The sequence below is a fragment of the Candida margitis genome (assembly GCF_024628925.1).
Source record: "Candida margitis strain CBS 14175 chromosome Unknown scaffold13, whole genome shotgun sequence".
Lineage (NCBI taxonomy): Eukaryota > Fungi > Ascomycota > Pichiomycetes > Serinales > Debaryomycetaceae > Lodderomyces > Lodderomyces margitis.
Window position 1 is genome coordinate 56,157 of NW_026261855.1, and position 15,836 is coordinate 71,992.

Consider the following 15,836-nt stretch of genomic DNA (forward strand, 5'->3'; position numbering starts at 1 on the left):
ATAAGGGGCTCTTACATCTCCACTAAGATTATCCATGGGATAGAGGGTATATAGAAATACATTCTCAGATTCTTTCCATCCGTATGTGGCATCTACCCATCCTAATTAGTTTTAAGATGCAACACACTCCTATAACTCGATCTGGAACTAGTGTTGGCACTGCTCAGATTGATAATGATTGACGTTGAATCTAAGTTTCCAAATCTATTGGTAGTCCCCAAATCCAAGTCGCCGCAAAATTGAGCCAAAGTTAAAATGGAATTTTGCACTTCGTGTAAATTTGATTGACGTCCATTACGTCTACTGCTATTACGACCCAAATGTCTAAATTTTCGAAAGTTCTTTCGATATGGTGAAGGTGAAGCTGAGGAGGTTGATGGTGATGCAGTCAAGCTGTGGTGCCCTGGTGATGGAATACCCATTGTTGGTCCTACTACCGATCCAGCTGTGTTTGTGGATGTCATCATCATCATTGCACTCGAAGATGATATATAGCCACCATTGGTGTTTACATTTGCCCCATTTGCATCTTGTTGTGGTGGTAATTGTGGAGGAGGTGGTGGTGGTAGTGGCTGTGGTAAAACAGCAAAGCTTTGGGTTGAGTTTTGCGCATAAAGCTGCTGCGTCAACATGTTGGTATATCCTGTCCCACCTATATGTCCAGTAATTTGTCTGACTGGAGTCACATACCCGTTGGGGTACAAGATGAATGTGTTTCCTTGTTGATCAGTTAGTCGAATATAGTTATTACCATAGTGATACGGGCTATGTACATGCCCATACCCATGCCCGTGACTCATTGACAGTCTATTGGAAACATTTAAGTCGATACTAGAATCTTTGCCTGGCTGCCGCTCTTTACCGATATTATTATTATTACTATTATTATTGGTTAATGAGTCAGGACCAAACGTCAAGCTCTCCCTACCTTTTATCAACTCCTTGACTTCTGAATCTACGCTTTCGGAATCATCACTAGTCGAAGTCGACGTTGCTGGTGTATTAGTTGTTGGTGTTGAATCAGTTGAGTTGGTTGAATTTGTCGAGTTGGTTGAAGTAGTGGAATCCCTCGAGTTGGTCAAGTTTGGAGTAACCATAGTTGAATCAGTTGTTATTGTTGTAATTACATCTGACATCAGGGGATTTTACTGTTAATTTACTTGCTTCTTTTCTTTAATGCTATTTTCAAAAAAGCCAATTGAGGATGGATAATGATAGCCAGGAACAAGAAGCTTCTGGTTTGAGGTAGTTGTAACTCTATGGGATGACGATCTTTCAAAAGTAAAGTTGGTGTTCTAAAAAAAAGGAATTTGATGGAAATTTGGTTGGTTCACAAAAATTTGCAAGTCTTAGAAAGATTCAATTATTGTATACACATTGTTTGATAAAAAAAATAAAGCAAAAAAAAGAGAACAAAAAGGATCATATGAATTTTACTTGGAAATACAATTTCGGGTTGGTGTTGTTCTTTATTTGCTATTAGTTAATAGCTTCAAATCTTGGCTTGGCTCAATGACTTTGCAATACTTTTGGATGTGAAAAAAATTCAAGAGGAAAATCTGACACAAGGATAAAGAGTGTTAAGATTTAGGAAAATACACGATGGTAGGGTGATCCAGAATGGTGAAGAATTAGGGAAACTGCAGTTAAGACAATAATGGGTATCTACTCCTATTTCACGGTCACAGTCTTCAAATAGCGAGGGTGGATAAATATTTCAAATCAGCTAAGCCCAACCTTGTGTCTGGATGTGCCATTTTAGTTTTAAATTGGTTTTCTATTTTTTAATTCTTTTTTTGTTATGTTGAATGTATAAGTATTTTGGACAGGGTTTCAGGGTTGTAGCGCCTGATCTCACCTCTCAAACGACTTAAACAGAGCATAGTAGTTGTTGGAAAACTCACATATTGATACTGGTGAGCTACTGTAACACGATATACTATCATGAACAGTGCCCCTTTGTTTTCCTGTGAAGTCAGACATAGATGTATAATCCTGTTCTTCTCCAGTTTCCTTTTTGCAATCGTAACTCTTTGTGTCAAAATAGAATCAAAAATACGGTAGCGCAAGTTTCTAGAAAGCAAGTATAGTACAGTTTTGCCTACATGGACACTACCTTTTCTCAATAAAAAGACACTTACTAACTACTGCTCTAATACCATCAAACATCAGCCGTGTTGGTTTGGACAGTATATAGTAACCAATTAGCCTTGGATATAATTGGAGTTGTTATCAGTCAATCTATGTTCTTCCACCTTTTCCTTTCTTTTTTCTTCTTATTCCAAACGGGTCATAGTTTCCTTTTGATTATCAGATTCGGTTATCTCCATTATGGCCCAATGGAAAATGAGTCAATTGTCTCCACCAAAACAAGTTTTTCTTTTGTTTTTTTTTTTTTTGACTCCGACTTCTATTTGCCGCGGTAATCTCCACTCACTTAGTCGACCACACAATTTTTTTTCTCTCTCTCCATTTTCAAATAATTCGTCATAAACGGTGTTTTATTCCTGTCTTTGCTACTCTTTTTTTTTTTCATAACGATATATATGTTGACAAATTGGTTGAAATCACCAATAAATAGCACTAGATCTTTTACTCAATTATTCAAATATCGCTCTTTAACAACCACAGCTATTACCAGAATGCCAGCTCCTTTCCAATACAAACAACCAGAACACAGATTGACCTTGATTCCAGGTCCAATTGAGTTTAGTGACGATGTTCTTGCATCAATGGCTATCCCCTCTCAAGCTCATACATCGCCTGACTTCATCTACACTTTTCAATACGTGCTTCAAAACTTGCGCAAGTTGTTTAAATCAACCGATTCCAACAGTCAAGGTTATGTATTGAGTGGATCAGGTACTTTGGGTTGGGATGTTGCTGCTACAAACATTATTGAACCCGGTGAAAAAGTACTTGTTTTGTCTACTGGGTTCTTTTCTGACTCATTTGCTGAATGTTTGAAAGTCTATGGTGCAAATGTCGACGTTATCACTGCTGAGATTGGCGATGTTGTTCCATTGGACAAGATTAAAGAACAATTGAAAAAGGAGAAATATTCTGCTATTACCATAACTCATGTTGATACCTCCACGTCAGTTGTTAGTGATGTTGAAGCTATCAGCAAAGTTGTCAAGGAAGTATCACCAGAAACATTGATTATTGTTGATGGTGTTTGTTCAGTTGGGGTTGAAGATGTTGAGTTTGACAAATGGGGATTGGATTTCGTTTTAACTGCTTCTCAAAAGGCCATTGGTGTTCCAGCTGGATTATCGATCTTTTACACCAGTGAAAGAGCATTGTCTAAAGCCTTAAACAAGGAGAAGGACACTACATTCTTTGCTAGTTTGAAGAGATGGACACCAATAATGAAGGCTTATGAAAGTGGTTCAGGTGCTTACTTTGCCACCCCTGCAGTGCAAACCATTACCGCTTTGAAAACATCCTTAGAGGAAATCTTTGCTGAAGGATTGGACAAGAGATTAGCCGTCCAAGCTAAAAAATCCGATGAATTTAAAGCTAAAGTTAATGAATTGGGATTGACAATCTTGCCCAAGAATGACAAAGTTGCTGCTCATGGATTAACCGCCGTTTACTTCCCCGAAGGTATCAATGGACCTGATTTGTTGAAGAAGTTGGGTGAAAAGGGTTATACAGTTGCTGGTGGTATCCACAAAAAGTTAGTCGGTAAGTACTTCCGTGTTGGCCACATGGGTTACTCCGTTTATGCTGGTCATATTGATAGTTTTGAAAAGGCTTTGGAAGAAAGTTTGAAGGAATTGAAGCAATAAATTGGCTTCTGATATGTCGTATGGTATAGACTATTTAAGTAAGACTCAAGAAACAGCCATTGATGTAGATTTCACTACCTGATCTTAAGGTGAGCCTGAGTTGGAATCGGGCAAAGTCCCAAAAAATACAGATCTGGGGAGATGCCTAGTGGGATCCACAGTTAAATCAATTTGCACGACATTTGTTGCAGCCTAGATGTTCTTGTCTTTCAGAGCTCTTTTGTGTTCAGCAATTATGCCTCCTAGTCTGAACCCATCGCATTTAGTCAAAATATGAGGGAATTTTGCTAAAACTGTGCTTTTGTGACTGGGTTGCAAAAAAATCGGACTTTGCCTTATTCAAGTAAACTTCCTAAAATCGCGTATTCTGTATTTGGCTCATCACCGAAGTTTTAGCTTCATCCACCGGCAGTGTGACTGCTATCCTCCACGAAGGGACTATTTGTGTCCTTGAGGGATTTTTGCTTTCCAGACCATGACCATCTTTTCGATCCCTTTGCACGAAAAAGCAAAATGCGCGCCACAGCTTTCTATAAGAAGGAGTCGGATTTTTTTCTTTCTCTCGATATTTTCTTATAACCACTACTAAAACCCAAACCAGGCTTCCTTCATATACATATACATATTCTAAACAGACATGTTTCGGTTAGGGGGCCCATTGAAACAAGCATGGCCATTGCTAACCAAACTGCCACTGCTTCCATGTCGATCCAACATAATGACCCAACCCCATGCGCTTCGACTTGTTAATAAGCGGCTCCCGATACGGACATTCACCAAAACAACTCGTTTACTACATGGACCTACAAGCGATGCTGATCCAAAAGCAGCAAAGCCATCTTTACCGAAGCCTCCAAATACCGAAGATAAATCGAGCTCGCCATACTCGCTCTTTGGAAGAAAAGTATCTACATCGGAATTATTCATGATGCGATCATTATTCAAAACAATCTGGCCCAAGGACAACCCCAAGTTCAAAATTAGAGTCATTATTGCCGTGTCGTTATTGATTGGCTCCAAATTGCTCAATGTAGAGGTGCCATTTCTTTTCAAGCAAATCATTGATCAAATGAATGTTGATTGGACCCAGGAAGTAGGCATACTATCCACTGTCATTGGTTCATTGATACTCGCATATGGTGGTGCCAGGTTTGGTGCCGTGTTGTTTGGTGAATTGAGAAATGCCATATTTGCCAGTGTGGCCCAAACTGCTATTAAAAGGGTGGCATCAAATACATTTAACCGTTTGATGAATATGGATTTACAATTTCATTTGTCGCAACAAACCGGTGGGTTGACGAGAGCAATTGATCGAGGAACTAAAGGTATTAGTTATGTGCTCACGGCTATGGTGTTTCACATTATACCCATTACGTTTGAGATTAGCATTGTTTGTGGGATTTTGAGTTACAACTATGGGTTACCCTTTGCCGCCATGACTTTTTGTACAATGTTAGCATACTCCATCTTCACCATAAAGACAACAGCATGGAGAACTAAATTTAGAAGGCAAGCCAACAATGCCGATAATCAAGCAGCCAGCGTTGCTTTGGATTCCTTGATCAATTATGAGAGTGTCAAGATCTTCAACAATGAAGCTTTCCAACTGCAAAAGTACAATAATGCGTTGACCAAGTTTCAAAATGCGCTGGTTAAAGTAGCCACTAGTTTGGCGTATCTCAATGCGGGGCAGAATTTTATATTCACCCTGGCACTAACAGCCATGATGTATATGGGGTGTCAAGGTGTCGTTTCGGGAGGATTGACCGTGGGTGACTTGGTCTTGATCAACCAACTAGTGTTTCAATTGAGTGTCCCGCTTAATTTCTTGGGTAGTGTTTATCGAGAATTGAAGCAGAGTTTACTCGATATGGAAAACTTGTTTCAGTTGCAAAATGTTCCCATCAAGGTTACTGACGCTGAAGGTGCTCCTCAGTTGAAATTGGACAAGACTAGCCCAGGTGAGATTAAGTTTGAAAATGTTACATTTGGGTATCATCCCGATAGACCCATTTTGAAAAATGTGTCATTCACGATCCCTGCGGGACAGAAAGTGGCAGTTGTTGGTCCGTCAGGAAGTGGGAAATCAACAATTTTACGTTTGGTGTTTAGATTCTACGATGTGGATCTGGGACGGATCTTGATTGATGGACAGGATATCACAAAAGTGTCGCTTGAATCATTGCGGAAAAAGATTGGTGTTGTGCCTCAGGAAACCCCTCTTTTCAATGACACCATCATTGAAAATATACGATATGGTGATTTGCAATCGACCGATGACCAAATTCACCAAGTTGTGTCGCTTGTACAACTAGACAACTTAATCAAGGACTTACCTGATGGAGAGAATACCATTGTTGGAGAACGAGGCATGATGATATCAGGTGGTGAAAAGCAAAGATTGGCCATTGCTCGTTTGCTTTTGAAGAACGCCCCCATCACATTTTTCGATGAAGCTACATCGGCCTTGGATACGCATACCGAGCAAGCATTATTAAAGACAATTAGAACCATTTTTAAACGCGACAATAGAACAAATGTATCAATTGCTCATAGGTTGAGAACGATTGCTGACGCCGACAAGATTATCGTGTTGAACAAGGGGCATGTACAGGAACAAGGATCGCATATGCAACTCTTGAGTGAGCCTGAGTCATTGTATGCCCAATTGTGGAACATTCAGGAGAATTTAGACGTTGAAGAACAATTGAGGTTGGAGGAGGAGGAACGGTTGAGAAAAGAAGAGCAGGAGTTGCAGGACCAGGAAAAGAAGGTGTAATTAGAGATAGAGAGAGATATATATAGCTTGAATATAGATAACATTTTCGGGTATTTAGATTGGATTTCGGGTATAATGTGCGGCTCGAATTAAAAACGAAATGTGAACGCCACAATAAAATTTTCGCATCAATTTTTAGATACCTCTGTTTTGACCATCTGAATAGACTACAACAGATAGTAAAATGTGTAGATCTGCTGATTGTCAAGTTTGCCGTACGTATGATATGCATATACTTTAAAAAGAAGTAATCACTAACTGCCTTCCCACCACAGTGAAAAAGACATGGACCGGATGTGGCATGCATGTGCCTAATGCCATGAACAGTGTTCCTAAAGACCAATGGTGCAGCTGTGAATCAGCTACGGGTGTTGAATTGAATGGATATCCTCCAAAGTTTGGTGATGCTAAATGACTAGGTGATCCAAGCATGGGCCCACAGTTGAACAATGGCGGAGGGTTTGCTTGGAATTGGATATTGATTGCCGCGGCGGTTTATTTGTTGGTTAGGAAGTTTAAACGTTGAGATTTTCTAAGGAAGTGAATGGTTAATTTTGCTTGCAGTGGATGGTATATATGTGTACGCTTGAAGTAGAAGAAGTATGAGTGGCATTTTTTGAAATATCCCCTCTTTTGTCATGCCTCTGGTCCCTACTTATAAAGTAAATTGAAACGACAAACTAGTATCTCATTCAGATTTCAGCATATCTCTTTTTGGCCTCCAGGAATGGATCTATATGAAGCTTTTCTGAAGCTTCGTCAACGCCTACTTCAAACTAGCCCATGTTATCTTTCCTGGACATTTACAGATATTTACTTATCGATCAGTTAACCAGATACAGTAAGTTTGTTTCCTGTTTGAGCTAGTACGCGCACGAAAGCAGCGGTAGGAGACTGACAGTTTGGCACAGTTTAGATAAAGGGTTCTATATTGCCACACATTTTATTTTGAAACATTTTGAATGGTGGTCTGGTGCATGAGAAACTATTTTAAAAGCGCCACCCCCTATGCTCAATTCGGAGCTTTTTTAGTTCTAAAGCCAAACCTATGGAGGAGATTTATTTCCCTGTTTTTCTCATAAATTGCCAATGTTGCTGTAAGTGCAAAGGTTAAGAAAAACAACAAGATTATCCAGAGCAATAACAGATATGTTCATTACTGAACGAGTCTAGACTTTGTTATAACTTCAAGCTTTTGGATAAAAGACCCCGAATTGAGGCAAATTAACGCATGAATCCCCTTTCTAAACAAAGTCAAATTATGTACACAAAATTGAAGCTATTTGCGCCTACAAAGATTCATAAGAATTTATTGACCGTGTCACCTTTTAGTTCTTACATTAGAAGTTAAATAATACGTTTTGGGTTAAATCAGATGGTCATGGGTGTTGACGAGTATACTCTTCAAAAGTCCTCAATAACTCAATCACCTTCGAACGTTCTAGGAATATATTTCGCAAATAGGGCCAACAGGCTGTTTGCTTCATGGGGCACATACTCCACCTTGGCCAGTTTCAACCTTTCCAAGTCAGTATTGTTGCTATGCCACTCCACACAATATCAATTACCAAAATAGATCTTCAAAAGAAGTCAAATTGATTTGCAATCCTCACATTATTCTCTTCCTTCTTCCTCTTTTTTGTTTTTCCCTTTGTTTTGAATCAGATGATTAATGAATTGACACTACAGTTTATACAAGGTGCCACATAACATGAATAGTACGCCCAACTGAAAACAAAGAACAAAGTGTGTCTATTAGACGAATAATATGACTCAACAATTGATTAATTCTTCCTGACTACAATATAACATCCATCTGTTAGATAAATCCTGCATTTTCAGAATAAAACCAAGAAGTAATCAAATGTAAACAAATAAGTTTTAGTAACACGCCTCAGAAACGCCCTTACCATCTATTTTTGTCGGTTGGATACCGTTTCAGTTCCAAATTCGCCCATATTGCATGTTCAGCACAAATTTATCGTCAAAATCCGGAAACTACAGAATATTGAAAACGCGTCGTCTTCATCTTTGCCTCTGTGAATACAAATGAGCTGAAAAATTGGCAGGCAATCAGTGGTCTAGATAATTGGAGTCTATCAGAGTGTTGATGTTGGGTGAAGTTCGCATTTTGCTTTGAAATTAAAAGGAATTATTAAAAACTAGCGGCCGTGCTGATACCTTTTAGCTTTTGGAGTAATTCATATACAGGAAGGCACCATGCAACTAAATTTTAGTTAAGCTCGATGTTTTATGCAAACGAGGAATTTGACGCGTCTCTCAGAGAGTATTAGTTGATGGGGGAGGCGGGTAACAGAAGGCATCCGTTTAGGGCGTATATTTGCAATCAAATAACGAAGAAGTCCGCGTTTCAACTACGAAGTTACAAGAACTTGGCCACGTCAGTGGGTTGTACATGACAAGGTGATACTGCTAAATTTCGAATATTTTTGAACAGGCTGCTGGTTTATTAATCGTTTAGTTGTCTGGCTTACTAGTGGTACCTTAAAAGAAGTTCGTGTGCCGATATGGTATCCCAAAATCACTGTTTAACTTCATTTACCTGGATTTCAAGGGTTCCAGCTAAAATTCAAACTACTGCCTGATGGATGCAAAGTCTAAATTTTGGACCATTTTCAACCACCTCATGGCTCTTAGAAATTCTTACAATCAAGGTATTATACTAAATTCCTTTCCCCAAAGTGTTCGTTTGCAAATGCTAGTGCATACATTTGGGAGATATATAAATAGTCCTTGGATATTCCTGAAAATATCCATCTTTCGGTTCTGAAAGGTTCTGAATCACACGACAAAGTATCAAACTTAACTTGGTTTCTTGTACTTCGGTAATTTAAGTCGAAAAGTCGATCGAATTTTTACTAAATGCAACTATTGTTAAGAGCTCAATTAGCATTGTGGCTATTCATTGTCACAGTATGGGCTAAAGATTTTAATGGAGGTACAACAGTTGATTGGGGTGTGCAAAATGTTGGACTTGGTGATGTTCATATTCACTCTGGTGCCATTTGGTCTATCATCAACAATGCTGCATCTGATTTTCATGGGAATATTAATGTTGAAGCAAACAGTGGTCTTTATGTTTCCAGTGTCACGCCTCGTGTTGCCTTGTCTGCTACTTTGTTCGATCTGATCTATGGTTTTGTTAACAATGGGGTTGTTTCCTTCAATGCAGTCAAAGGTGCTCCCGGATACGTGTTCAGAATTATGGGTAACAAGTTTGAAAACAATGGTGACTTGNTGGGGTAGTTTTACGGGATGCCTCTGTATTTGGTAAAGGGTTATGTTACAAGGATCAGAGAATGATTGTTGACATTGAGTTGAGATCTACTCCAAAGAAAGTTACAACGAAGAGCATAAAAACATCACAACAAAAATAATGTGCTATAGGTTGTTGGAATTAAGCATATAACCAGTTCGTCTAAACAACCACCGTCTGTTTCTACATGCATGTAACAACTAAAAGGCAATTAATTGTAAACAAACAAGAAAACTTCCAAGACTAGTCGTAATATAAAGGATTGCACTTCCAAATTTGCCTTAGACAGTTTCATCGTCAAAAAGAAATATAGAGAAATGAGGCATTTGAAGACGCGCAACTTTTAACGTACCAGTCAGGCATAACAAGTGAGCTGATAAATTACTATCAATTCCTTTCCTCGATTCGTGGAATGAGTGTGACAATGGCCGGTAAAACTTGTACTTTTTTTCCTTTGGAGATCGAGTTACCGTCTTGTTGAATTCTTCGTGGTAAGCCCTAAGTATTACTTACATTCAATGTCAAAATGTCACCACGTACCATCCACAATGCCGTTTGCTTAAAAGTTCTTGACTAATTCGGGTTCAAAGAATAACTACCAATTCATCTTTAGTTAAACTCAAAGCCCTTGTGTTGAAGCGAGTTTTGACGCGACTGCCAAGACTGACTGCCAAGACTGACTGCCAAGACTGACTGCCAAGATATATAAGTTGAGTTAATGTGGTAACGGAGTGCGTTAATTTAAGGCTCGAGTTTGCAGATGAACGATAAACAAGCTCCCGCTTTAACGATAGAGTACCGCACAGTTTCTCTGATCACAAAGTCTTAGTAGACTGGGCGGCTACTCCTAACTAAACCTTTACTTGTTTGACCAAACGAGTTGTCTGTTCAACTGCTTTGTTAGTACCCACTAGCAATGCCTTCGACAACGTAGGTGTAAAAATATTAGCTTTCCAAAACTAGAATTGAACAGCAGTTTATTTACATTTGATTATCGGTTGTTCTTGTTTACTTAAAGATGAAGCAATACTTAACAGCGAAAATTTAAACCTTTTTGTAGGATGCAAAATTTAAAATTTAGACCCCATTAACCAATTCACCAGATTCAAAAGTTCGTACGATCGAGTAATGGCGCAACAATCTATCCAAAGTGCTTGTTTAAGAATAGCCATATCATACACAGGAAAAGTGTATAAATAGCCCTTTGGAAATCCCCTAGATGCCAATTGTTTTGAAACGTTTTCACCAGACAAAGAGACAAATACAATCTAGCTTGCTTATAAATAGAGACAAAGTCAAACGATAATTTCACTAATGCAAGGATTTTTAAGAACTCAATTAGCGGTGTGGCTATTCATTGTCACAGCATGGGCTAAAGATTTTAATGGAGGTACAACAGTTGATTGGGGTGTGCAAAATGTTGGCCTTGGTGATGTTCACATTCACTCTGGTGCCATCTGGTCTATCATCAACAACGCAGCATCTGATTTTCATGGGAATATCAAGGTTGATGCAAACAGTGGTCTTTATGTTTCCAGTGTTACGCCTCGTGTTGCCTTGTCTGCTACTTTGTTCGATCTGATGTATGGTTTTATTAACAATGGGGTTGTTTCCTTCAATGCAATCAAAGGTGCTCCCGGATATGTGTTCAGAATTATGGGTAACNTCTATCATCAACAATGCCGCATCTAATTTTCATGGGAATATCAAGGTTGAGGCAAACAGTGGTCTTTACGTTTCCAGTGTTACGCCTCGTGTTGTCTTGTCTGCTACTTTGCTTGATCTGATCTATGGTTTTATTAACGATGGGGTTGTTTCCTTCAATGCAATCAAAGGTGCTCCCGGATATGTGTTCAGAATTATGGGTAACAAGTTTGAAAACAATGGTGACTTGTTCTTTTCAGCTTCAGGTAAAGGATCTGTGGAGAGTGCTATAAAGAGTACCGACTGGCATAACAATGGGTTGATCCATGTGTACCAGCTGATGAAAAGTGACAGTTACACATTCTTGGGCATGGATGCAATGACAGCTACCAATAATGGCCAAATTTGTTTCACCAATCAAAACTATAAGCAACTCGCAAGCTTGATGGGAACTGGCTGTGTTACTGCACAAGGTAAATCTTCGTTTTACTTTATGAACACCAATTTACAAATTTCTGAAGGCCAGATATTTTACTTGACTAACGGTGAAACATCTATCATGGCCGTTGGATCAATCAACAATCCTCAGACTTTCCATGTAAGAGGTTTCGGAACAACCAATGGTCTTGCAAACAAAGTTGGATTGACAGCTACTTTATCGTCCCCGGTGCCAGGAAGGGGCCCATTCACCTACGACGCCGAGAAGGGTATTTTGACATTGTATGTCGGGTTGTATTCACAAAGGTTTGAAATTGGAACTGGGTACGACTATACTAAATTCCAAGTCGTTAGTGACAAAAGCAGAGGTTTGCCAGGTATATACTTGGGTGCTGTTCAATACAACGGTCCACCACCAAATAAGGGCGTGCCTCCAGAATGTAAGCCATGCAAGTCAATACCTCAGATTCCTGGAACGGGGCCAGAGGAGGCAGTCGATATGCCAGTAGTACTTTCTGACACATCTACAAGCTCATCCACAGGCACAAGTTCAATCCCAACCTCAAGTACAACTTTGAGTCCCACTATGAATCCCACTCTGAGTCCTACTTTGAGCCTAACTTCAAGCTCAGCATCAACCCGAGAAAAATCTACCACGACTACCACAGGTACAACCACGACCACAGAAACAAAAACAAAGGTAGTTACTGCTACTTGGACTGTAACAAAATCAGNAGGGATCAATCAGGAACCCTCAGACCTTCCATGTAAGAGGTTTCGGAACAACCAATGGTCTTGCAAACAAAGTTGGATTGAGAACTAGGTTATCTTCGCCGGTGCCAGGAAGAAGCCCATTCACCTACGACGCTGAGAAGGGTATTTTGACATTGTATGACTCGTTGCGCTCACAAAGGTTTGAAATTGGAACTGGGTACGACTATACTAAATTCCAAGTCGTTAGTGACAAAAGCAGAGGTTTGCCAGGAATACACTTGGGTGCTGTTCAATACAACGCTCCTCCACCAAATAAGGGCGTGCCTCCAGAATGTAAGCCATGTAAGTCTATTCCAGGCATCCCAGGAGTTGATGTCCCAACTCAACCAGACAAGACTACTGAAAAGACTCCAGACAAGACTACTGAGAAGGTTCCGGACAAGACTACTGAGAAGGTTCCAGATGCAACCAAAACAACCTCTACTGATAAACCCGGTAGACCAGGCGTTGTTACAGTTACAGATATAGTCACAGCCACAGTCATAGTAACCTCAACACATACTACCACCGGTACTATAGCCATTTAAAGGTGTCGTTGATGTAGGAGATTGCAGGTCTCAAAAATATACGTATACCCAGTCAATATTTTTTAATATTCAATGCAGAAAATTCTTTTAAATTATCNGCAGTTCCTCAAGTACTATTACTACTTTTGAACCAACGACCACAACAACCACAGATACAACCACGACCACAGAAACAAAAACAAAGGTAGTTACTGCTACTTGGACTGTAACAAAATCAGATGGACGTGTTGAAACCAAGTCAGGTGTTGTTTCCCATTCTGACAGTTCCTCAAGTACTATTATTACATTTGAGTCACCAACATCGTCTGATTCAGGCGCATATGAGCCAACAAGAAATACTTCTGAACCAACTAGCGCTTCTGAATCAGGTGGTAATACATCTGAACCTACTCGCAACCCAAGTGGTGATACATCGAAACCAACTGCCAACACATCGGAACCAACCGGTAATCTAAGTGACAACACATCTGAACCTACTGGAAACCCAAGTGGTAGTACATCTGAACCAACTGGTGCTGTTTCTGAGTCTACTGGAAATACTTCTGGATCTACTGGCGGTGCTTCAGAGCCAACTGGAAACCCAACCGGAAACCCAACTAGCGGTGCTTCAGAGCCATCAGGAAAACCAACAGGTAACCCAACCGGAAACCCAAGTGGAGGTGCTTCAGAGCCATCAGGNGATGTGGTTTCTATATCATGATTTGAAAGATGCCGTCCCAGCTACATCATATTAGTTCTCCAATGTATATTATTCAATCTGTACCAAAGTATAAACTATCTATAAACCTATTTCTAAAATGCCAATGGCTATCTAAAAATCTTTCTTCATTATACCATAATGTATTGCCTTTCCTTTCTTCTTCTCCTTCCCCCTGTTGTTCAAATTGTGTCACATCCATCGACGATAATTTACCAATAACCAACTTAACACGGGGAAACACATTTAGGATTCTCCTGATTCCAATTTCAGTTGATAGGAAGCTCACAAATATAATATCTTCTTGTTTAACTCCATGGTCAACCAATACCTGAATTGCCATGATTGCTCCGGCCCCACTAATTACCTGTGAATCAAACAACAATATTCTACCAATGTTATTGATATTATGAGGCAAACTTTCATAATGCAATTGGGGTTCACCCGTTGATGAATCACTTTGTATCAACATTTTACCTACAGTTAGTTCTGGAAATGTCTTTTTCAATGAGGTCATAAAACAATCGCCACTCCGAATGATGCTAACAGCAACCATTTGCAACTGCTGAGCCTGTAATCCCTGGTATTTATGTGGCTTTCCAAAACAAATAACTTGTCTTGGTACAAATTCAAAAAAGTTCACTTGTGCATATTCAAGTAAAAGTCCACTTATTCGATTGAAATAAAATATAAAATCATCTCTTGACGTTGTTTTGCTAAACAAGGTAGAATTGATTCCTTTTAGTTGATTTGTAGGCTTTAGTATTTTCAAATTGGGATAATTTTCCACCTTAAATTCAATGTTGTAGCCCAAGCTCTTCAAGTTTTGCAAGTGTCTTTTTGATTTAAGAGCTAATTGGTTTTTGATATGTTTAATCATAAGATCAATCGCAATTGTGTTGTCCAACCCGCGAGGGATAACTAAATCAGCGTTGTCTTTGGTGGGGTTTATATATTTGACAGCATTGGGTTTGACAAATTTTGTCCACTGCTTAATGGCTCCATCTAAATCTCGCCCTCTGTAAAGGATATCTCTTATCAAACGTCTTGATAAACAAATGTCTAAATCAGTGTCAACGTATATTTTCAAATCCATCATTGCTAACAATCTAGGATCATACAATGCGTATAATCCTTCAACTATAATAACATTGGCCCCGTATATGGTATTTGTCTTATCAGTTCTGGCGTGTTTTGCAAACGAGTAAACCGGAATCGTGGATTTACCTCCTTTTTTCAACGTACGCACAGTTTCCACAAGAGCATCCAAGTCCAACAGCAGCGGAGTGTCAAAATCATATTCATTCTCAAATGCTCGCTTACTCTGCTCCGGTGTCAATGACCTGTAAAAGTTATCAAACGATAGTAGCACCGTCCAGGGTTGATTTATGCCTTGAATTATCTGTTGTGAAATTGACGTTTTGCCACTTCCTGAATTACCGGCTATTCCGATGATATAAGGTGCAGTCCAAGGGGGGATATAAGATGAATGAACAAGTTTGTCATGAAGTTGTTCATCTTGCGAGATCTCCGACGTTGAGTTGACTCGAGACTCTGTTACTGGAGAAGCAGAAGAAAGGGAAACAGCTGATTCTGCAGGACTGGCAAACGATGAATGTCCTAATTTAGATGCATTTGAAACCCCCAACATTGGGCTAGTAATGGATGACAGATTGGGATACTCAATTGGTTCACCAACACCCCTATCACTATTTTCATCCACCTTCAATCCACGAAATGACTGTGACGAATTTACAGATAAAGTCTCTCCATCTTGGTATAGCGAATTCTCGTTTTCATCATCAGGTCGGAGAGTCTCTCCCGCAAGGGAGATAAAGGAGGAAGTTTCATTCTGCGCTGGTGCAATTCTAGAATACCTTCTTTGCTTTGGAGCCAGTGACATGAG

The 15,836-nt window shown here is 39.5% G+C and overlaps 6 protein-coding genes across 6 annotated transcripts; 4 read left to right on the forward strand and 2 right to left on the reverse strand. All coding sequences in view use genetic code 12, as the record gives it.

The window, feature by feature from the left end:
- Positions 1 to 101: 101 nt before the first annotated feature.
- Positions 102 to 1,097, reverse strand: CANMA_003863 (uncharacterized protein; the record flags this gene model as incomplete). Its single annotated transcript, XM_051816079.1, has 1 exon — positions 102 to 1,097. The coding sequence occupies one exon, from the start codon at positions 1,095 to 1,097 to the stop codon at positions 102 to 104; it is 996 nt and encodes a 331-aa protein (XP_051670490.1).
- A 1,545-nt stretch (positions 1,098 to 2,642) lies between these two features.
- On the forward strand, positions 2,643 to 3,794 carry CANMA_003864 (pyridoxal-phosphate-dependent aminotransferase family protein; the record flags this gene model as incomplete). The annotated part of the gene is made up of 1 exon (XM_051816080.1): positions 2,643 to 3,794. One exon carries the CDS (start codon positions 2,643 to 2,645, stop codon positions 3,792 to 3,794), a length of 1,152 nt encoding a protein of 383 aa, XP_051670491.1.
- Positions 3,795 to 4,431: 637 nt separating this feature from the next.
- On the forward strand, positions 4,432 to 6,573 carry ATM1 (ATP-binding cassette Fe/S cluster precursor transporter; the record flags this gene model as incomplete). The annotated part of the gene is made up of 1 exon (XM_051816082.1): positions 4,432 to 6,573. One exon carries the CDS (start codon positions 4,432 to 4,434, stop codon positions 6,571 to 6,573), a length of 2,142 nt encoding a protein of 713 aa, XP_051670492.1.
- Positions 6,574 to 9,456: 2,883 nt separating this feature from the next.
- CANMA_003866 (uncharacterized protein) lies at positions 9,457 to 9,840 on the forward strand (the record flags this gene model as incomplete). The annotated part of the gene is made up of 1 exon (XM_051816083.1): positions 9,457 to 9,840. One exon carries the CDS (start codon positions 9,457 to 9,459, stop codon positions 9,838 to 9,840), a length of 384 nt encoding a protein of 127 aa, XP_051670493.1.
- Positions 9,841 to 11,164: 1,324 nt separating this feature from the next.
- On the forward strand, positions 11,165 to 13,933 carry CANMA_003867 (uncharacterized protein; the record flags this gene model as incomplete). The annotated part of the gene is made up of 4 exons (XM_051816084.1): positions 11,165 to 11,433; positions 11,594 to 12,699; positions 12,740 to 13,216; positions 13,452 to 13,933. 4 exons carry the CDS (start codon positions 11,165 to 11,167, stop codon positions 13,931 to 13,933), a joined length of 2,334 nt encoding a protein of 777 aa, XP_051670494.1.
- A 52-nt stretch (positions 13,934 to 13,985) lies between these two features.
- On the reverse strand, positions 13,986 to 15,833 carry URK1 (uridine kinase; the record flags this gene model as incomplete). Its single annotated transcript, XM_051816085.1, has 1 exon — positions 13,986 to 15,833. The coding sequence occupies one exon, from the start codon at positions 15,831 to 15,833 to the stop codon at positions 13,986 to 13,988; it is 1,848 nt and encodes a 615-aa protein (XP_051670495.1).
- Between the last annotated feature and the right edge of the window lie 3 nt (positions 15,834 to 15,836).